Source organism: Babylonia areolata, chromosome 8 (assembly GCF_041734735.1).
Source record: "Babylonia areolata isolate BAREFJ2019XMU chromosome 8, ASM4173473v1, whole genome shotgun sequence".
Classification (NCBI taxonomy): domain Eukaryota; kingdom Metazoa; phylum Mollusca; class Gastropoda; order Neogastropoda; family Buccinidae; genus Babylonia; species Babylonia areolata.
Window position 1 is genome coordinate 29599831 of NC_134883.1, and position 23691 is coordinate 29623521.

A 23691-nucleotide genomic window follows, 5' to 3' on the forward strand; every position below is an offset into this window, starting at 1 on the left:
CTCTAATTGTTTAGATCAAAGAAACGTCAACAAATATGATCTGGATGGACAGTGGCTTCCCCTGGATCAAGAAACGTCGCATCGGGCACCCTATAAAATCATGTTTCAACAATAAAAATTCCAGTATCCAGCATCCTTAAAGCGGATTCCATGATGGAACGGATTGACTTGACTTCTGCTTCTGAACCAGTCTTAGTATATTGCTCTTGGTGTGCTTCATTTTGACAAACATAAAACTTGTTTTTCTGAATTTTTTTCAAAATGGCCGACTTCCAGATTTTCACCGACAGCCACGCAAAATCCATCCTTGCAACAATGAACAATCTTCGCAAAACTGATACGCTATGTGATGTGACTTTAAATGTTCAAGGACAGAAGTTTCCTGCTCATCGAATAGTACTCGCTGCGTGTAGTGATTATTTTTGTGCCATGTTTACAAATGAGGTAAGTGGTCCGTGGACAAGGCTTCTGTCTCAGCTGATTTTTGTTGACTTAACAGTACCTGTGCACTGACTGTAAAATCACATACTTGTGTGCACTTGTATGCGTACCGTATGTACCCCACATTTTATGTGTGTTCCCACAGTTGTTTTTGTTTTTTTAAAAATAATATTTTTGTAAACGGTCCATAGTAATTAATTGAACTTGTGGTGCTTGAGGCCTTTTTTTGCAGATTTGGACTACTTCTTGCATGCGTGGCGGTACAGGTATTACTGTCCTACCTATTGCAGGATTGTATAGTGTTGGTAGATTTGCCCAGTGTGCACCCAGTCTGGTCTTAAAAGTGTTGACTGTTGTTGCTGTAACTACTTAGTCTGGAAGGTTATTCCAGTGTTGATGACACAGGTACATTTCCTATTTTCCTTGACATGAAAATTTGTAAAGTATATTTTCTTCTTCTTCTTCTTCCTTGGCCTGGATGGCCTGAACATGTGTAGCCCAGCAGTGGAGTCAGCTGAGCTAAATTGGTGTACTGAGTGGGTGGCCCATAACTCAGAAACGACTTGATCTAAAAGGTTAAAACAATGTACATCACTACATGTGATGCTGCTGGTGTGCTGACCCAGACTAGACTGGAAGACCTCCAGTGAAGGAGTATACATGAGTCTGGGTGGTGGGTTATTCCACTGGTGCAGGGTTTCCAAATTCCAGGAACAAAACAGTTGCAGAGGGCTGGAACATTCTTTGGGCTCCCCTTGTCCGGCTATCCCCTTTGGGGTAAAATAAGGACAAGTTTATCAATGTCAGCCATACTCTTCTTGATTTTGAACAGCATGATGATGTGGTTGTGTTTTCTTCTTTCTGCGAGAGGCTCCCACTGCAGTATACTGAGCATACTGGTCACACAACCTGGTGTCCGATCGCTGTAGTCATTGAACACATAGCGGGCTGCCCTGCATTGCACTTTCCCAAGCACTGTGACATCTTTCTGATAGGTTGGGTTCCAGACAGTGGATGCGTACACTAACTTGACTGTCTGACCATGGTCTTGTACATTGTTGCCTTGACTTAACGCTGGTGGAGCATACATGTGTGTATGGAAGTTCCACCAAAGAAAACCCACAGCTCTCTTGCCCTTGTTGACCATGTTGGCAGTGTGTTTCCCCCAGGACAGTTCTTCTGTGATGGTGATGCTGAGGTATTTGCTGGATGCTGTAGTTTCCATTGGCTGCATATGATAGTTGGTATTACAGCTTTCTTTTTTGCTTGGGGAGATGTGGATGATGGTGCATTTGCTGGGGTTGCTTGAAGCTCATTTGCCAGGTTGCTTCCCAGTGTTCTATGGATGAAAGTCTGGTTGTAGTTGGGGGCTTTTTGAAATGAAAGGATGTAGGTAACACAGTAGCAATCTTTTTTCTTTTAATTCGATGAAATATAGTTGCATGTGATCTATTCTAACTTTAGTTGGACAAAACCATCCACCTAGAAATAATGGACTTGTATTAATAATGGATTTGTATTACTCATACAATGGCACAATCTCACACATGCTCAAAGTCAAAAGCATGTATACATGCATGTGTTCACCTGCACATTATGATGATATGTATACAGTATACTCATGCACACAGTGACACACATACACACACACACACACACACACACACACTTGGGAAATGGAATTTAGAATTTGCAGAACTTTGAATAAATACCTACTTATGACAACCAAAGGTGCACATAGCCAATTATAGTGACAAGCCCACAATGGCAAACAGGTCACTACCAGGCCTCAAGCATCCAACAAGATCAAGATCAATACACACACCCATTGCAGACATGTGCAAACAAATTAACATGAACACACCGATTGATACACTCATGTATAACTACATGTGCAATCATGTGTGCACATAAACAGTTGTGCATATGCATACACAATGTCAAATCTGCACACACAAACATGCACCCACAAGTACGCTCACTCATTACACATGGATGCTCACATACACGTATTGATGAATCCTCCCTTGTAGAACTAGTAGTTAAGCAAAAACAAAAAGGTGATAGGTCAGTGCCACTTCTGGAAAATGGAGAATAGGGAGCTTCAACCTTAATGCTAATATATTATCAACAGGCACTTGCATTATTAATTTATTGTATACATGGTAATTTGTGTATTGTACATCATACACCTCTCATGATTGGCTGGGTTATAAAACATAACTGCTCGTGTCGAGAATTGTTTGCGCTTTTGAGAACGTCATGCACTGCCTGTTTCAGATGTCAGAGAGGGACCAGTCAGAGATCACACTGTATGAGATTTCAGCTTCTGTGGTGGGCGTTTTGCTGGACTTCTGCTACACAGAGACCGTCAACGTCAGTGTGGAAAATGTCCAGGAGCTGTTACCTGCCGCATGTCTTCTGCAGCTGACAGGTAATTTTTGTTTTGTTTTGTTTTTGTTAAAATTTTAGAAATTTGACAGTCTTCTGTTCTAGAAAACTGTTGAATCATAAGTTAATGCTCTCCACACTTCATAACTTGTCTGTCAGTTGCTCGGAGCTCTCAGTCTCTGTTTCTCTGCCCTCATTCTCTCTTTTCATCGCTATCTTTTTCTTTTGCTGTCATCCTCTTTGTCTTTTTCATAATTTCACGGAACAAGATTTTCCTGACATAAATGAACTATCGTTTACTTTATTGTTTTCCCTTTGGAAGTGTGTTGATCTTTCTCTCTTTCTTTTTTTTTCCTTTACATAAAACTTGTAAGAATACAATTGAGCATGTGTTTCGTAGAAAGATGTTAAGTAAATCAAATTGTTATTATCATTTTTCTGCTTCTTCTTCTTGATAAATGATAAACTTTGTGTTTGTGAGACTGAAAATTGTCGCATATGTGTTGTGTATGTCACTATGTGTGCATATTTCCTGGTGTGTGGGCTTGTGAGCATGTTTGAGTGCATGCAGGTTAGATAAGTACAGGCCATTTTTATACTATTTAGTTCTTGTTTTTCTTTCAGTCATTTGACTTCTTTGTATCTTTCCCTTCACTATAGTTTAATGCTGACTTTTTTCTTATTATTTTATTTACTTTGTCTTTGTACTTTAATCCATTGTTATGTTTACAATGTTTTAGTATACAGACCTGCTGATGGGCTCTCATGGCCTGATCAGTGTGTTGGACATGTCAAAGGTCAGGCATCTGCTACCTTTTTTTTCTCTCTCTCTCTCAGCAGATGTATGTAGAGCATATATATGGATCAATCCATGCATATTCTAATACCTCTCTGAAGCAGGCACAATAGCTGAATGGTTAAGCGTTGGACTTTCTATCTGAGGGTCATAGGTCCGAATCTCTGTAATGGTGCCTGGTGGGTAAAGGATGGAGATTTTTCTGATCTCCCAGGTCAATATAATTATGTGCAGACTTGCTAGTGCCTGAACCTCCTTCATGTGTATATGCATGCGGAAAATTAAATACACACATTAAACATCCTGTATTAATCCATGTCAGCGTTAGGTGGGTTATGGAAACAAGAACCTACCCAGCACGCGCACCCCTGAAAATGGGAGTATGGTTGCCTACATGGCCCGGAAGGGGGAGGTGGGAGGGTGGGGGGGGGCGTTAATAAAACAATAAAAGGTCATGCACATAAAACATTACATGTCTGTCTGAGTGTGTATGTGTGCATGCCTGACATCTGATTGCATGACACAGGAAACATATGTTGAGCGCTGGATGGCAGCCGTCCGTCGGCTCTAACCAGGTCGGCAGCATGATGATGTTGTGCAAATGACCTCGTGTTTGTAAAGCGTTTAGAGCTTTGTCTCTGACCGAGGATAGACGCTGTATAAGTATCCAGATCAAGTCAAATCAGATCAAACTGTTGGTGGTGGGCAGGTGTGCGCGAGGCCTGCTGCCAGTTTCTGGAGAAGCAGCTGGACAGCACCAACTGCCTGGGCATCAAGATCTTTGCCGAGCGCCACGGCTGCGAGGCCCTGTGGGCGGCGGCCGACCGCTTCAGCGTGCGCCACTTTGAGGAGGTGGTGATGCAGGAGGAGTTCAAGTCCCTGCCCATGGACGAGGTGGAGGCGCTGGTCAAGAGTGACCATCTGCAGGTGGGAGCTGACAGGGTGGGTTTTTCTGCTGTTGTTGTGTTGTTGTGTGTCCTTTTTCTTTTTCTTTTTTTTTTGTCTTTGGGTTGTTTATATGTTTGTTTCTTTCATGCATGTGTGTGTGTGGTGGGGTTCTTTCTTTCTTTCTCTCTTTCTTTCTGTGTGTGTGTGTGTGGTGGGGTTCTTTCTTTCTTTCTGTGTGTGTGGTGGGGTTCTTTCTTTCTTTCTGTCTTTCTTTCTTTCTGTGTGTGCGTGTGTGGTGGGGTTCTTTCTCTTTCTTTCTGTCTTTCTTTCTTTCTGTGTGTGCGTGTGTGGTGGGGTTCTTTCTGTCTTTCTCTCTTTCTTTCTGTGTGTGTGTGTGTGGTGGGGTTCTTTCTTTCTTTCTGTCTTTCTTTCTTTCTGTGTGTGCGTGTGTGGTGGGGTTCTTTCTTTCTTTCTGTCTTTCTTTCTGTGTGTGTGTGTGTGGTGGGGTTCTTTCTTTTTTTCTCTCTTTCTGTGTGTGTGTGTGTGTGTGTGTGTGTGTGTGCGTTCTTTCTTTCTGTGTGTGTGTGGGGGTGGGGGGGGGGGGGGGTTGGGGGGGGGGGCGGTATTTTGCTTTATTCACATGTTGTCTTGCACCCTTGTTGAAGGGTTATAAAATTTGGAACTTTAAAAAAAAAAAAAATATTTTACTCTGGTTGCTTTATATATATATATATATATATTTTGTTTGTTTGTTTTTTGTTGTTTTTCTTTTTGTGAGGAGGTGGTTGTTAGTCATGTGTGTAAACAAAGCGAGTATTAGTATGTAACCCCCCAGTCTCAGTTTCCTGCACATGTGTGCGTGTTTATGTTCATGTGTGTGTTGGGAAGAGGGCAAGGGTGTAAGGTGGGGTCATATTCGCTGTTCCCGTCAGGCATGAGCTGTGCCGTTTGTCCTGAATTCCACACAGACAACGACACTTTGATGTATCCTGCCACAGTGCCAGCAATCCACAGGGAAATTTCCGTCAGTGTCAGGCTGGGTGCCATAATGTCACATCCCAGAGTAGACCCGGTGTTGCTAGCAGCGGAGCGTTTATGGTGCCCTTCAGTTTTTGTCAGTTCTGATATAGCATTTACAGCGCATCACTTACTGAGCCCCTTGGTGATGGCAGATGATGACTTCAGTCACCAAACCAGGCTGAGTGAGCACCTTCTCAGGAGCAGAGATGCTAACAGATCTCTGTGATGAGAGCCTTTATAAGTCTGCCAACACCAAGGACCCTGACACAAACTCACCACAGGTATAGAAGTGGAGGTTGGGGCTAGAAGCTGAGGTCACCTTGAGAGCAGGGTGTGAAGGGTCACCCACAGAATTGGAGACTGTGTTTTTTGTATAATTCATGGTGGTGATGGATTAGGATGCTGTTGCTGCTGCTGCTGCTGTAGCCAAAAATACGTCTGTGAAGAGGATAGCTGTGGTCCCAGTCTTCCCATTGGAGCCCATAGTAACACTTGATTCTGGATAGGAGCCAGAATCCCACAATGACATCACTCAGATGGGGTTTGAATCCTCATTATCCCAGCCATTGGTCAGGTTGCTATGCTCCACAGATGGGTTTCTTTACGGAGACAAAGAGAGGAGGAGGAGAAGAAGAAGAATGAGTTGTTGAGAGACATAGCTGTAAACAAGTTACAAGAACTTTTTTTTATATCTAAAAGCGAAATTGTTGACACATTTGCTGATATAGAGTTGTTGGTTTTTTTGTTGTATTTCTTCAGGTGAACTCTGAAGAACCGGTGTACCATGCGGTGCTGGACTGGGTGAAGCATGATGAGAAAAACCGGCTGTTCTGGCTGCCGTCTCTGCTGCGCTTCGTCAGGCTGCCCCTCCTGTCCGCATGTTTCATCACGGATGTCATCGACAATGAGGTGGGCTCTGGGCCCCTGTGTAGAGCTCTACGTTTTACTTAGTTTTGACTCATTGCCGCCAGTTGAGAAACAACTGTGAGAGGGTTATTATGCTGTGAGAATAGGAAGGGTGTGCAGCCTGCTTTCGTCGTGGACTTTTCGTCGCTCGCACTTGCAGAGCGAGAAGTACGTCATATGACAACATGCACAGGCCATCACTTTAACTGGCTTCTCTGGGTGTGCACTGCCTTTGTTCGGACAACTTTTTGGCAGAGTTCATTAATGGATCAGTTTGAATTCGAAATGGCAGATACATGACAAGAAACACGCTCAAAGTAAACATAGAAGACTAAAGCAAATAACAGGTTTAATTATAAAACCAAATATATCTTGTAAATTTGCAGAATAGGCACCAAAAATGTTCAAAACCCGTTTGTCAGAACAGCGATTTCCACGATGAAATTTGAGCTTTTTAGTGACCTGGAAAAAAAACGAAATGGAGATGCGTATGCGCTCACGGTTCTCACTAAAAATAGCCAGGGAACCCCAACGAAAATCTAATGAAAGCGGGCGTGCACACCCTCCCTACTCTTAAATATGTATACACTTTATGACCCTCACATTCTACCTGTCTTCTCTCCCTCTCCCTTCCCTCCCTCCCTCCTCTCTTGCCCCCTCCTCTCTCTTCATCTCCCTTTCTCTCCCTGCCCCCCCCCCCAACCCCCGCCAACCTCCACTCCCCAACTATCCCAATTCCCTAAGTATTTGTTGAGCATTGTCAGCATATATATATATATATATATATATATATATATATATATAATATATAAAGTCATGAAGGATTAGGTGAGAATGATATAGTCTCTGCAGATCTCTGTTTTCATTTGGACTTTTAAGACAAAGTAGAGAGAGAGAGCTCACCTGCTTCGTGACACTCAGCTGCATAACCAGAAAAGAGAAGAAAGAGAACAAAAGAAAGTTAAAGTCATACAGCAGTGTCAGCATATTCCATGTATTTCAATTTCTGAAAAAAAGATGCTGATGAGTGAGGTGAGCCCTTGCCAATGTTACTATGGTTATAGTCTGGAGCTGTATTTTCATTTTCACTGCCACTTATTTTGTTTGTCCCGTCTTGTCAGATACTTTTCATGATATATATATATATATATATATATATATATATATATATATATATATATATGTATATATATGTATATATATATATGCAGATATATTTTGATGTAGGTGTGCCAAATACTGTTATCAAAGTTCATCTTTAGTGCGGTTTCTCAGTCTCTGTTGAAAATGTGCTCTTTTGCGCTTTTAGCCCCTGATCAAGGGAAACCATGCGTGTCGTGATCTGGTGGATGAGGCCAAGAGGTTCCACCTCCGCCCTGATCTTCGGTCGCAGATGAACGGACCCTGCACTTCCCCGCGCTTTGGTAGGTTGGAATGTTTGCTGGTCAACTGTATCAACGTAGACAGACCTTCTGTCAGTATCCCTGTCACTCTCGTCTTGTCTGACACTTGTTTGTCTGTATGGCTGTCTGTTGATTAATGTTCATTTAATCAACATCTGTACCTGTCAGTCAGTTTGTTTTTTTTGTTGGTTTTTTTCTACACAAAAAATCCTTTGTGAATTTATTTTATGACACTATTGATAGAAGCATTGTTTGCCTTTTCTTATATTCTTTCTTGATCAAGTTGTATTCTGACAGTTACAGATGCACACAGACAGTCTTAACAGACAGACAGACAGGCACACACACACATGCTTGCACACAAGTACACACACACACACACACATACACATACACACACACACACACATACACACACTATTGTTGCTGGTGTTACTCACCCTGTTAAACAGTGTTGATTAGGGAGAAGGACTGGACAAACTGTAAAAGTGCATTGTGGTTATCTGCAGTGCATGTGTGGACACAACATAAACACACTGATAGATTATTACACCTGCAAATGTGAGGTTACTGTACGTGAGTGAGTGCCAATGTATGTGCAAGCACTTCGGCTGATAAATGTTCCTGTGTGTGTGTGCGCATGCATGTGTGTTTGTGAAAGAGAGAGAGAGAGAGAGAGAGAGATAAAACTTTTTACTGACCCAGACACGGGTGAAATGATAAGAAAGGATGCCATATAACTTGCGACTCAGCAGCAGACACAAGCACTACTGCTATATTGTATAGTATTTACATTGTTGTTTTTTTAAATTTCTTTCCCATCCAAAAAAACCCCAAACAAACAAAAACCAACAAAAAAACAAACAAAAAAAACCCAAACAAACCCAAAACAACCAACCAACAATACCACCACAGCAGTGACATGTGAGTGTGTTGGCGGTGGCTGTGGGGACAGGCACTGATGACCAGCTGGTGGTGGTGGGAGGGTTCGGGTCCCACCAGAACCTGGTGGACGTGGTGGAGAAGTACGACCCCAAGTCACACACCTGGACCAGATTGCCTGTGAGTAACTTGTTGGACGCCGCCGGAATGGGTTGTCTGAAAGGGTAACATCGGTGACCTGTTGTGGAAGGGCTGTGGGGGAAGGTGAGGTTTGAGGGAGGGAGGGGGTGGGGGTGGGGAGTGTTCAGTTAAAAGGTTCCCATCATAGCCGTTTTACCATCTCCTAAAAAAAAAAAAAGAAAGTTTGAAGGTCCCATGTTTTTGGGGGGGTTTTTGTTTTGTTTTTTGGGCCATCATGTCCCGTAGTTGTTTTTTTTTTGTTTTGTTTTGTTTGATTTTGCCCATTTGGGCAGTGAATTTATATTACTTCTGCTGTGTCTAGGTTTTGCCTTAAGAAGGCGGGGTCTAATCCTCTCCTTTCCTCTCTTTATGTTTTTTTTTTTTAACTTCATCCCCCATCAAAGTCTGGAACCCATTCACACCTTGGTTTTGACAGTTCAGAAAAAATTCCAGCCACACAAGGTATTTTTTAAAATTTCAGAGTGTTGTTGGTTTGGTTTTTTTTCTTGCCCCCCCCCCGCCCCCACCTCCACCCCCCCTGCCTCCCTCCCCCCTCAACCCACCATCCCTCTCTTCTCTCCTATCCAAAACTCTCCCTGACCCAACCTCACCCACTAAATCCTGTAGCATCTGGCATATTATTACAGAATTTAGTATTGAGAAAAGAATCCAGTAGAACTTGGATTATTAAAAAGATAGGTACCAAATACATTTTGTTTGTTTTTCTTTCTCTTTGTTGTTGTTGTTGTTGTTGTTTTTGGTCTTTTTATTATCTAATTATCCAGTAACACTTGGCCTTTTGTCACAAAATCAAGTGTTAGCAACAACAACAAAAATTCTGTAGCACTTGGCATTTTATTACAGAACTTTGTGTTTACATGCCATGTTCATGCGTACCATGGGTATGTTTTAGCTTGGCTAAAGTTCACCTTGCATGCTTTCTCAAACCCTTCTATGTTTTCTTGTGTGTGCATGTGTGTATGTACTTGTGTTTGTTCGTGTATGTTGTTTGAGTGTGTGTGTGTGTGTGTGTGTGTATTTCTGTGTGTGTGTGTGTGTGTGTGTGTGTGACATCTCATGACAAACCAAGGTGTATGTGCCTTACCCCCTCCTTGTTCTCCCACCCCATTCAGCTGGAGAGCGGTGTGTGGGTTGTACGGATTGCATGGGAATCTCATGTGTCTCAGTGTTTCCTTCGCTGGTCAGTCAGTGACAGGATTCTGGGCTTTTCGCCCACGACTGGCATTCATGGCAGTCATGTCTGCTTTGCACTCTTCAGGGCTGTTTGCCCGGTTCTGCAGTCTGCATTGGGGATAGTTTTTCCTCCAAGTGTTTGTTGCTCTTCGTTCGGTGTTCGGTGTCTTTCAGCCTCTGGGTAGCAGTACCCGCCTGAAAGCGTTCCCACTTTCTGTGTCTTCCACTGACTTCCCTGTCCATCCACTGACTTCCCTACCCTTCCACTGACCATCCACTGTCTTCCCGGGAATTCCACTGCCAGCCTTTGACTTCTGTGGTCTAGGCCTTCGTTGGCTGCTGCCGCCTGCCGCTGTCTTCCGTCGCCAGCATTCTCTGGCCTGGTGCTCGGCTGTCTTGGTGCTACATCGTCGTCGTAGTCACTGTTTTTTGTCTTCGTCATCACTGTTTTTCGTCTTCGTCGTCACTGTTCTTTGTCGTTGTCACTTACTGTTCACTGCTCTTCATCGTCATCACTTACTGTTCTTCATCGTTGTCACTTACTGTTCTTTGTTTTTCGTCATTGTCGTCGTCACTACTTCATCATCATCGTCACTACTTCTTCAGCATCGTCGCAACCTCCTTACCTTCATCATCAACATTGTACTTGTGTTTCCGAGTCACCGTCTACACACATATTCACACACTCACACACACTCATGTGCTAAATCATTTATTTTCCTTCCAGAAGTGAATTTATTCATTCATGAGCCCATTGCCTTTCTCTCGAAGGATTGTGGTTATTTCCACGTTTGTGCCATTTCACCCTGTAGTTAATTTGCTGGATAACTTGTCTTTGTAGTAGTGTGCTTTGTTGTTTTCCGTTGTCTGTTAAACCCTCTGTGTATTGTCTGCTCCATGTGCTGAATAAATTTATATTGAACTCTTATCCTGTTATAGTCTGTGTTTGTGTTGTCGGGGTGTTAGTGCTGGGTTGGGTGGGGGTTACTCATCCGGTCTCTTATAGAGCATGACAGTGTGTACATCATATGTGCACTTGCATGTGTGCATTTGTCTGTAGACTAAGGTCACATCTGTGTGTATGTGTTTTTGTGATGGTACCATCTTTTTATGTGTTGAGCATGTATGTTTATAAATGCATGCTGTGCAATGGTTTGAAATACTGATGGTGGGAGTGTAGCCCTATCTGTTTGCATGTTGATGTGTGTATGTTGTGCTGCGTATGTGCACATTATGTGTGTATGCATTTTGGGGTAGGCTAAAGCCTTTTCTCTTTGTGTTTTTGTAGTTGTGTGTTGGCCTCGATCTGTGTGTGTGATTTGTGTGCATGTGTATGCATGCTGTGCATTTGTTTTCAACATTTATGGTGGGGATGTAGCCTTATCTGTTTGTGTGGGGTGTGTGCATGTGTTGTATTGTGTATGGCATATCTGTTTGTGTGTATCCATTTGTGTGGAGACCTCATCTGTTTGATTGGCCTTATTTGTTTATGCGCATATATTTGAATATAAGCCCTCTCTGTGTTGTATGTGCATGAGTATACATGCATGCTGTGCATGTGTTTTTTAAACATCAATTGGTGGAGGATACATGTGTGTCATTGTTCCCCACTTAAAACAAAAACAACAAGAAGTCATGAGCAACACAACAAGAACATTCTTTTTTTGCTAACAATACAAAACAAACACAGAACCTGTCGCGGCGGAGGCGCTACGTGTCGGCGGCCTCCCTGGGCGGCCGGCTGTACGTGATGGGCGGCTATGACGGCCACTCGCGCCTCAACCTGGCTGAGTGCCTGGACCTGACGCAGACCCAGCTGTCCTGGAACCCCATCGCCCAGATGCACCACCGCCGGGGGCTGGCCTGCGTCTGTGTGTACAAAGGTTTGTTTTGTTCGCCCCTCTGCTGCTGCTCTGTGTTGTGTGGGGTGGTTTCTGCATTTCTTTTTTTTTTTTTTTTTTTTTTTTGTGCTGTTTAAAGAATTAAGAGTCTCTCCAACCTCGTCACCCCCATTGTCAGAACCATTATTACTGAGTCACTAAGAAGAAGAATCTCCTCGAACTACAGAGTGGAGACAGCAGCACTACTCCATGCTGCACAAGGCCTCAGGACGTCAGTCAACCCACCACCAAAGATAGCCTTCTTCACTGACTGCAGATCTCTCCTGCAGGGACTCCAGTCAACCAGAAACGAACAGCAGCTGACAAACATCAAAGCAGCCCTTCATGACCTTTCAAAACGGTCGACTGTCACTGTTCAGTGGGTTCCTTCTCACTGTGGGGTCACGGGGAACGAAAAGGCTGATGCTCTCTCCAAGGCAGGCAGCAAAATGAAGCAGTTCAGCCACCCTGTGGCCTACAGAGAGGCCAGGACCATCATCCACAACCGATACCAGAACCAGTGGAAGAGAAGGCTGGGTGCAAACAGTGGTGTCGATCCAATCCACCAGCTCCAGAGACACCAGCAGACAGTCCTCTTCAGACTGAGAACTGGCCACTGCCGACTACTGAGTCACCTTCACCGTATGAAGATCGCCCACACTGATGAGTGTCCATGTGGCACTGGACCCCAGACCCCTGAACACATCCTCCAACACTGCCCAACCCATGAAGCTCTACGGCGTCAAACCTGGCCAGGGGGCACAGAGCTACAGGCGCAGCTTTGGGGAGACCGCCACGACCTGGAGAAGACCGTGGGTTACATCGTGGCGACAGGGGTGACCGTCTGACGCAGCCAAAACATCGAACGCAGAAGAACTAAGAATAAGAAAATATTTTCACATCAGTTCCATCGATAAGAAAAAAAAAAAAAACTGCACGCAGGAAAAAATACAAAAAAATGGGTGGCGCTGTAGTATAGTAACGCGCTCTCCCTGGGGAGAGCAGCCCAAATTTCACATCTGTTGTGACAAAAAGAAATGCAAATACAAAATCATTCACTCAGTGGCTCACTCAGGATAACATGCATACAGGCAGGTAGGCAGTCAGGGCAGGCAGGTGCTTGTACACAACTATACTCATCACATTGCATACATGTTCTCATTCGCATATGTAGGCAACCATGCACACATGTGCAGGCACCCATGCCTGCATGTATACACTCATGCACACACATACACTCACACATGCCTGCGCGCACACACACACACACACACACACACACACACATACACACACTCTCTCACTTTTTGTGTGTCTTGCACTCTTAACATTAATTTTGTTCTTTTTGTCATCGTTTGTATTGAGGACATGATGAAAAGTAGTTTTCACCTGATCTTTTTTTTTTTTTTTTTTAAATTTTTTTTTATAACACTCAGTCCAGTGAAACATTCATTATTCATATGCTGTTTGTCGTTGGGTTACGCTGCTGGTCAGGCATCTGCTTGGCAGATGTGTAGCGTATATGGATTTATCCGAACGCAGTGACGCCTCCTTGAGCTACTGAAACTGAAACTGTCTGTCAAGTCTGTCCATTTCTCTGTGATTGTTTCTCTTTCTTTGTCTGTCAGTCTGTTTGCCCCCTCTCTTCTTTGTCTTTCTTCCCCCCCTGTCCCAACACCCATCTGCATCCCCCCACCCCCACCCCCAATCCCACACCCACCCCCCACCCCCCCAAAAAAAGTCATCTCCCTTGGGTTCTTCACAACAGAACACAAAACAGACAGCATCTACCTCTCTCACTTTTTTTCCCCCCCCAACTACCCCCCTGCCACCCCCACCAACCCCCACCCCCACCCCACTCCACCCCGACAAAAAACAACAACCTTTTGTCGATAATCAGTTAATGTCACAAACAACTCCCACAAACTTTCCCGCCCACACAGATGGCATCTACATGTGTGGGGGCTTCGACGGCCACACGCGGCACACCAGCATGGAGCGCTATGACCCCAAGGCGGACAAGTGGACCATGCTGAGCGGCATGGCCGTGGGGCGGGAGGGGGCGGGGCTGGTGGTGGCGGGCGACATGATCTACTGCATCGGGGGCTACGACGGCATCAGCCTGCTGGACTCGGCCGAGCGCTACGACCCCGTCTCGGAGCAGTGGAGCTCCATCCCTTGCATGACAATCCAGCGATCAGGTAAATGGAGGGGTTGTGTGGGGTGTGGTGTGTGTGTTTGTGTGTGTGTGGTGTGGTTGTATGTGGGTGTGGTTGTAAGTGTGTGTGTGGGGGGGGGGTGGGGGGGGGGAGAGTTTGTGTTTGTGTGTGCGCATGTGTGAGGAAGGAGGGGGTGGGGGGAAGCTGAGCGCGTGTGTGTGTGTGAGGAAGGAGGAGGTGGGGGAAGGGTGTGTGTGTTTGTGTGTGTGTGTGTGTGAGTGAGGAAGGAGAAGGTTGGGGGAAGGGGAGTGTGTGTGAGTGTGTGTGTGTGTGTTAGGAAGGAGAAGTTGGGGGAAGGGGAGTGTACGTATGTATTTTTGTGTGTTTGTGAGTGTGTATGTGTCTGTGAGGAAGGAGAAAGTTGGGGGAAGGGGAGTGTGTGTGTGTGTGTTAGAAAGGAGAAGTTGGGGGAAGGGGAGTGTGCGTATGTATTTGTGTGTGTTTGTGAGTGTGTGTGTGTGTGTGTGTGTCTGTGAGGAAGGAGAAAGTTGGGGGAAGGGGAGTGTGTGTGTGTGTGTTAGAAAGGAGAAGTTGGGGGAAGGGGAGTGTGCGTATGTATTTTTGTGTGTTTGTGAGTGTGTGTGTGTGTGTGTGTGTGTGTCTGTGAGGAAGGAGAAAGTTGGGGGAAGGGGAGTGTGTGTGTGTGTGTTAGAAAGGAGAAGTTGGGGGAAGGGGAGTGTGCGTATGTATTTTTGTGTGTTTGTGAGTGTGTGTGTGTGTGAGGAAGGAGAAGGTTGGGGGAAGGGGAGTGTGTGTGTGTGTGTGTGTCTGTGAGGAAGGAGAAGTTGAGGGAAGGGGAGTGTGTGTATGTAATTTGTGTGTGTTTGTGAGTGTGTGTGTGTGTGTTAAGGAAGGAGAAGTTGATGGAAGGGGAGTGTGCGTATGTATTTGTGTGTGTGTGTGAGTGTGTGTGTGTGTGTGAGGAAGGAGAAGGTTGGAGGGAGGTGGGGGGTGGGGTGTGGCGAGTGTGCATATGTGTGTGTGTGTGTGTGTTTGGGAGTGTCAGGGGGTGGGATGGTGAAAGGAGCTGTGGATTGGTTGGGGTGGGTGTGGTTGTGGGCATGATCTCTTCGGATGATTATAAACATGTGAATTCCTTTTTAGTGTATATATCTTTTGTGTGTGTGTGTGTGTGTGTGTGTGTGTGTGCATGGGCTACACAACCATATGGCAGTTTCTCTTGAGAGATAATAAAGTTGAATTGACTTAATGTGGTAGGAGGGGGGGGGGGGGGGGGGGGGGGAGCCGAGGGGGTATGGGATATGTGGGCATGTGTGCCCCTGTGTGAGGGCTTGGGTAATGTGAGTATGATGAGTGTGACCACATTCTGTGAGGGTACCTTCTTATGAAAAAGGTTACAGGTCTGATAGGGTTGAATGGCCATCAGGACAGTGAATTCCTGTTCACTGTACCCCAGGGTTCAGCACAGGAAGGCAGGGGTCCACTTATCTCATTCCTCGATTGGAGTCCAAGCTGTTTATATATATATGTGTGACTGTGGTTGGGTTTTTTTTAAGTTTGCTTTTAAAATATTAACTGATTGTCTTAAATTTTTTTTTATCTTTTGTTTATTCCTATTTCCTCTTATGTGGTTACTCGATACATTTCTTACTATTGGATTTTGAAAGCACTTTTTAGAGCTTACTTCTGCTTGTGTCATATCACTGTGATATAAAAATAATTCATTATCAGATCACGTTGGTGATCCATTAGTGCAGACTCCCTCGGGTGTCTGATTCCTGTCCTGTGCAAACTGCTTGAGAAATTGACAGCAGCTGCTACCAGTAGCCTTCCTTAGTATGTTACCTCCCTTCTGTTGACGTGATATAGCAGCGTTCTCTTTGATGACAGCCGTCTTCTGTTCCTGCAGCCTGTGCATACCAAGCAGTTTGAATTTTCTTTTGCATTTCCTTTCTCTGCATTGATTGTTTCTCTGTTGTTGCATGTTGTCTTGTCTTCCGCAAGGTCACATTGCTCGTAATTTCCTTTTTCTTAAGTTATTGACCTGGTTTTTGAAACTGAAAGGCAACCTCTGCTGTTAACTCTTTCACTGCCAAGTTTCTGTGTGAAAAAACACTCCCCATGCTCTCATTCACATGATTCAGTTCCTGTCCAAATTTCAAAATAACTCTGTGGACTCATTAACTTCAAACTCGCTCAAGGGGGGAAGTTAGTTTCCTATCGTGCAGGGAAAGTTGGCTGCAGCTGTCAAGCTTTGTTACAATGTGAAAACCGGTCCATTTTAACATGACCCCTGTCAACAAAAGCCATCAGTTGCACTGAACGATCCAGTAAAGAAGAGTTGCCAATGGCGGTGAACTGTCTTGTGTGGACTTTTGTGGCCTATGGTGGTGAACTGTCTTGTTGATTAAAATTGCCTATGGAGGTGAACTGTCCGGTCAGCTAAAAGTCACCAGCGATGAACTGTCTCGTCGACTTACGTCACCTAAAGTGGTGGAATATCATTCTAATCAACTAAAGCTGCCAATGGCAGTGAACTGTCTTGTTGACATGATTAAGTCGCCTGTGGCGGTGAAATGTCGAGCCGACCAAAGTCGTCTATGGTGGCAAAAGAGTTCCCAAAATAATGGAAAAAGTTCACAAAGTAAAGTTGCCAATGATGGTGGACTGTCTAGACGACTTAAGTCGCCTGTGTGACGTGGAGCCAACCAGGGTCACCTGTGGGCAGCGAAAGAGTGCACAAAATAATGGGATGATACTGAAGTTGCCTGTGGCGGTGAATTGTCTAGTCGACATGATTAAGTCACCTATGAGTGGCAAAAGAGTTCACGAAATAATGGGATGGTACTGAGGTTGCCTATGGCAGTGAACAAGTTCACAAAATAATGCCATGGTACTGAAGTTGCCTATGACAATGAAAGAGTTCACAAAATAATGCCATGGTACTGATGTTGCCTATGGCAGTGAACAAGTTCACAAAATAATGCCATGGTACTGAAGTTGCCTATGGCAGTGAACAAGTTCACAAAATAATGCCATGGTACTGAGGTTGCCTATGGCAGTGAACAAGTTCACAAAATAATGCCATGGTACTGAAGTTGCCTATGGCAGTGAACAAGTTCACAAAATAATGGGATGGTACTGAGGTTGCCTATGGCAGTGAACAAGTTCACAAAATAATGCCATGGTACTGAAGTTGCCTATGGCAGTGAAAGAGTTCACAAAACAATGGGACAGTACCGAAGTCGCCTATAGTCGGCAAAAGAGTTCACACAAAAAATAACAGGATGATGGTGGTGTGCGTGTGCAAAAAAAAAAAAAGCTCAGTGCTGGTGGTGTCAGGTGCCGGGGTAGCGGTGGTGAACGAGGTGATCTACGTGTGTGGCGGCTACGACGGCAACGACCACCTGTCCAGTGTGGAGTCGTACAACACGCAGACCAACCACTGGACCACCCTGCACCACATGGTCGTGCCTCGCTGCTACGTCGGCGCCTGTGTGCTGCGCGGCCAGCTGATGGTGGTGGCAGGGTCAGTGTCAGAGAGAGAGAGATAAATGTTCTTATGTGTGTACTGGTCCTGTAGGTGTTGCATTGTTTGATAAGGGGGGAAAAATTAAATTAAAAAATAAGAAACTCGCACACACTCCCACTCACACACACACACACACACACACACACACACACACACACACACACACACTGTGAATGAATGTGTGTGTTTGTGTGCATGTATGTGTGTCAGTGAGCCTCTCTTGCAAGTCAGATGATATTACATGATTGTGTACATTTGTCCATCTCTTGGCTTTTCTCCTTCCTCTCCTTTTTTGCTCTCTGTCTCTCTCTCTCTCTCTCTCTCTCTCTCTCTCTCTCTCTCTCTCTCTCTCTCTCTCTCTCTCTCTTTCTCTCTCTCTGTCTCTCCCCCCTTTCTCTCTCTCCCTCTGTCTCTCTCCCCCCCCTCTCTCTTTCTCTCTCTCTCTCTCTCCCTCTCTCTCTCCCTCTCTCTCTTTCTCTCTCATACAGGCACACACACACACACACACACACACACACACACACACACACACACACACACTGTGAATGAATGTGTGTATGTGTGTGTGTGTGTCTCAGTGAGCCTTACTTGCAAGTCCGGTGATATGACATCATTTTATATTGTCTGTCTGTTGGTCTTTCTCCTCCCTCTCCTTTCTTTCCTCTCTCTCTCTCTGTCTTTCTGTCTCTCTCTCTTTCTCTCTCTCTCTCTGTGTCTCTTTCTCCCTGCCCTCAACACACACACACACAACACACACACACACACACACACACACACACACATGTATAAACTTGTGCCCACACATACACTGTGAGAAAAAAAACAGCCCTTAAATTAACAGTCTATGACTGGAGTCAACAACACACCCTTTCAGAGTTTATGAAATTTTGCTTCTTTTTTTTTTTGCTGGTAGAAGACGGTTGTAAGAATCGAAAGCATGGACAGTATCAGTTTTATGTTTCAGTTCTGGTTTGAAACTTTTGAAATCTACACATAAGTTCAAACTTTTCTCAGCCAGGAAACATTCTTGTTTGAAAAAAACAGCAACACACAAACACATGCGCACACACATACACAAACAAACCCTGCCATATATACAATAGAAGAATCAAAGATAAAAATTTTTACATCTGTGAATCTTTTTCAAGGATGAATGGGATAATGTGAAAAATGACAAATGAAGTATGATATGTTTATATGTGATGTGTGCTACTCTCTGTCTGACTCTCTCTCTCTCTGTATCTCTTTCTCTGTCTCTGTCTGTCTGTCTGTCTGTCTCTCTCTCTCTCTGTCTCTTGATCAATGTTATTGGAGATCCCACCCCCCAAAAAAAAGAAAGTCACTGGTATATATCATTATGAATTTTAATATCTTTGATTATAATCATATTTACGGCTGAATGTTGAAATCTGAGGCTTTCACTATGTGCATGGGGTTGGAGGGAATGAGACTGGGTGTGTAGGGGTGGGGATAGAGAGTTCTTTAGTTTGTTGCTTTGCAGTAGTCTTTTTTTCAAAAAGTTTCTTATGTGAGTTTCAGTGAACTTCGTCGTTGATATCTTTGTTGTTAACAGTTCTGTGTTCATGTGTTCTTTGATGTAACCCTACCACTCACATCCCTCTTTTTTTCCCTTTCTTTTATACCCCAGGGCTGGGTGGAGAAAAGCATATGTTTTGCTTATCTGATTACCCTGGTAAAATAAAATTTTGTTTCGTTTTGTCTCTCTCTCTCTGTCTCTCTCTGTGTGCTTTTGACCACATGTTTGATTGTATGTCTGTCTGTCTGTTGCACACTCACAGCACAACCTCCACACACTCAAGTAACACACCAAGGAAACTTTATTCTAAGTTCTCCATGTGTGCCTAGAATCAGAGAAAACTTGTATTGACGAAGCGGTGCCCCTTCATTTGTATATTATATAAATCTGTTTGTTCTTTTTTTTTTTTTTGTTCTGTTGAGCAGGTATGATGGCAACACCTTGCTGAACACCGTGGAGGTGTACGACCCCCTGCGGGACATTTGGGACGTTCTGGACGACAGCATGGCCATTCCGCGCTGCGATGCCGGTGTTTGCGTCGTCCGCATGCTGTGATCTGTACTGTGTGTGCCTGCCTGCTGCTCAATGCTCCCTACTACTAGTCCATTCACCACCACGTGATTGTCGCCATTATGAAATCCTTGTACTGCATTGCACTCACTGGAGGGAGTTACAGGGTGGGGGTGGTGGTGGGTGTGGGTGGTGGGAGGAGTGTGGGGTTGGGGGTGGGAGGGTTCTGAAAATAAAATGAACAAAGAAACAAGCTAAAAAAAAAACGAAAGTATCCCCAAACAAAACAGTGTCCCTAAAACAAACAAAAAGGTGTTCCCAAAACAACCCCCCCCCCCCCCCAAAAAGTGCCCCCACTCACCATATTAGTTATTGTCAGCAGTGCAAAGAAGACTGAAATTGAAAGCTGTCTGTGTCATTTTTTGGTAGGGGTTTGTCCAGGTTCGTCACATGTGTAAGCAAAGTTTGTCAGTGTTTTAGCCCTGTTTCAGTTGCTTGTGTGTCCATTTTGTGTTTTTCTGTCCATGTTTTAACCCTATTCCACTTGTGCAGTTGTCTGTATGTCCTTTTGTTGTGTTTGTTTTTCATGTGTTAATCCTATTTCAGTTGTCAGCTGCGTCCGTTTGTGTGTTTTTCCGCGGTTAACTTAAAAAGTTGGCTTTTCTTTTTCTTTCTCAACAAGCAGAAATGGGAGAGCTAGAGAACCAAACCAAACAGAATTATTTAGTTAAGATATGGATAGAATATTAATAAAGGTTAGTTAAAATATTGATATAATATTAATAAAGGTACAGACATTGAGAAACAATTTTCCAACAATCATTTTTGTTAACACGCAGCAGGTCAGCAAAGGCAGTATATTTCGATTTCACAAATTGCTTTAATGTTTAGAATTGATTCAGGTTTCTGCAGAAGTAGCCACTAGATAGCCCATAGCTTTCTTCATTGTTTAACCCGTTTCAGCCCGTTAAAATTCTTCTGCATATGCAGCCTTCTCAGCCTGGCATATTTTGGCCCAGCTGTATGTTTGGGGAGGGGTGCTTCACTTGAGTCACAATTTTATAACAACTGCTCAACCAGTAGCTACCAAACTTCGCATAATGATTGAAGTGTAATTTTGACACAGAGTGCTACAGTTTCAAGGAAAGAGACAAAACAATATTGACAGCATTTTATTTGTACCTTTAGATTGAAAACAATATTTTATTTGCACTTTTCAGTTTAAAACAGAAGTAGTGGAGATATCTTTTTCAGACGCTTTGTTCATTCAGATTATTTAAAACTTTGCTGCCTGAAAGAAATTTTTATGTCTGTCACTTTCCCAACATTTATCGGATGAGTTATGTCAGTTATCTGGGCTGAATTCGCTGTCATTGCACATCATTATGATTTCGTCAAGCACTTGATACTGACTGACAGTGTTTCCTCGCCTTCCCCCCCCCCACAACCCCCACTTCTCCCTCTTCCTTCGTGGCAGACAGCAGAAGAAACCTAATGATTAATAGGGTTAGTTAACTGTACTGTCTGGTAACAAATAGCTCTTGAATAAACAGCGTTTGAATTAGAGCACCACCTTATCTCGGTCAGTGTTACCGTAGCAGTCCAGATCTGTGCATACGATTTTAGCTATATTACTTTGGTGTCGAGGTTGAGTTTTGTTATCGAGGATTAGTTTTGTTAGTGAATAATTATTGTTTAGTGGTAGGTAAAAAAGTAAACTGATAAGCAAAATAGTTTTAAAAAACAACAACAGCAACAACAAAAACAAACTATTCAGTATTGATTTAATACCAAAAACAGACTAATTTACTATCTAATTAACTGTTTACGGAAATCCCTTCCAGGCGTTTAATCCAGCAGCCAGCAACAGAAACTATGTACAACCTAGTTGTATAACTGAATGATGTCTTTAGCATTATCTCTTCTCAGTTGTCAAATAAGTTTTGATATGGATATCACTTTTTTGGCTTATATTGTGTTAACTGAGTGAATATGTAATAACCCTGTTTGGGTTGTCCATGTGTATGTCAGTGTGCATCGGCGGTAACTTCAAGATAAAATTAATTTTCTCTGGAAATAGTTTTGTCTGTTGACATGAAATTTGGCTAAAAAAAAAAAAAAAAAAAAAAAGTTTTTTTCTACACGTTTCAGATAAAGTGATGGTGCTCTTCTGGGAAGAAGTCACCAAAACATTCTGAAGAAGAGAAAAACCACATTGATGTTGCCATCACATTTGTATTTCTTTAATCTTTGGTATTGACTTATTGTTTAGTATCACATTTTTCTTCCTGAGAAGAAGAAGAGCTCCGATTGTTTAATGGAGCAGTGAGAGGCAAATTTCAGCAGTCACATGGAGAGAAAAATGTGGGGTTTTTGGGTTGTTTTTTTTTATCATGGGGTTTTCATGGATTTAGACGAGTGTTTTTTGTTTTTTTTAAATTTTTTTATATTTTTTTTATTTTATTTATTTATTTATTTTATTTTTTGTTGTTGTTGCTTTTATGCCAAAAGATCAGAGAAGTTCAAATATGCATGGATTTTACAGTTAGTGATTTTGCTGTGTGCGCACCTCTGGCCACAGTGGCTTGGGTTACAGAGAACTGAACAACATGATCCAAATGTTTGGAGTGGGATAACGCTTACAATTCACCGTTCATAGTTTATCATCATGCATTGCTGAGCTAATGAATGCACACATCAAGATTGCAGTAAAACCGCTTGTCTGTAGAGAAGTACTTCTGCCGGATGTTCAAAAGAGTCGAGGTACGGGTTGAATGTGTGACAGATGAACTTCAGCAGCATCTGGTTAATGTGACTGAGGAGTAGTTTAAAAAAAAAAAAATGATGGAAGTGTTGAGTGGGGGGGATGTGGGGCGGGGGGGGGGGATAATTTGCTGGCATCTGATTAATATGGTTGAGGAATACTTTAAAAAAACAAAACAAAAAAAACAATGGAAGAATGGAGGGGAGGGGATGCTTTTTCATCCATAGGAATCACGCATGAACCATAATGAAGGCTCTGCCTTTTTATGTGTGTGTGTGTGGGTGTGATTTTGTTTGTTTTGTTTTTATTTTGTTTTGTTTTTGCTTCAGGGTTTATATTTTGACTTCAACCTCTCTCAGAGACATCCAGCTGAGTTAGCCCAAGGGCATGATCTGCGTCTTCACTGCCTCTCTGTTCTTAGCCACTGAGTTTATGCCTCATGTTGTGTGAGCTTTTGGGGGAGATGGACACTACCTAAGGGTTTGGGTGATTAAAAAACAGAAAAGAAAAAAAAAAAAAAAGAAAACAACAACAACAACAACAAAAAACCTAAAGAAAGCTGCAGTGTTGTGGACTAGGAAACCGACACAAGCTGTTTACAGCAGCTGCAGTCAGCACCAGTTTATACAGCTCATGTTGTGTCAGCTTTGGGGGGAGATGAACAGTACTTGGATGATAGGGGGGGGGTGGAGGGGGGGGGGGGGGGAATAAAAGAAAAAAAGAAAGAAAGAGAAAAAAAAAACAGCGAAGAAAACTGTGGAGTGTTGTGGAGACTCGGAAACTGTCACAAGCTGGTTACAGCAGCAGCAGTTAGCACCGCCATACACTTCATGTTGTGTCAGCTTTGTGGGGTGTAAATGAATGGAACCGAAATGTTTGGATTATTAAAAATATATACATATATATATATATATATATATCAAAAAAAGAATCCCAAGAAATCTGTGAACTCAGAATCCATCACTAGCTGGTCACAGCAGCTGCAGATAGCACCACTATACAGTTCATGTTGTGTCAGCTTTGTAGGGGTGGATGAATGGTACTTAAGCGTTTGGATTATTTGTAAAAAAAACAAACAAACAAACAAACAAAAATTTAAATCCCAGGAAAAATGTGTTCTCCGAATCCGTCACAAGCTGGTCACAGCAGCTGAAGTCAGTGCCACCATCAGGCTCAACATTGACTCC

General features: G+C 43.4%; 1 protein-coding gene across 2 annotated transcripts; it reads left to right on the top strand.

Annotated features, from left to right (window-relative positions):
* The first annotated feature begins 32 nt into the window (after positions 1 to 32).
* LOC143284716 (kelch-like protein 12) lies at positions 33 to 23161 on the top strand. 2 transcript variants are annotated; one of them, XM_076591655.1, is made up of 10 exons: positions 33 to 444; positions 2722 to 2875; positions 4338 to 4570; positions 6296 to 6445; positions 7752 to 7866; positions 8801 to 8907; positions 11792 to 11984; positions 13925 to 14182; positions 17504 to 17690; positions 19656 to 23161. In XM_076591655.1, the coding sequence occupies exons 1-10, from the start codon at positions 262 to 264 to the stop codon at positions 19783 to 19785; spliced, it is 1710 nt and encodes a 569-aa protein (XP_076447770.1). In that variant the 5' UTR covers positions 33 to 261; the 3' UTR covers positions 19786 to 23161. The 2 variants fall into 2 exon arrangements, with proteins under 2 accessions (XP_076447770.1, XP_076447771.1); XM_076591656.1 differs by having other exon boundaries at positions 4338 to 4555.
* Positions 23162 to 23691: the final 530 nt, after the last annotated feature.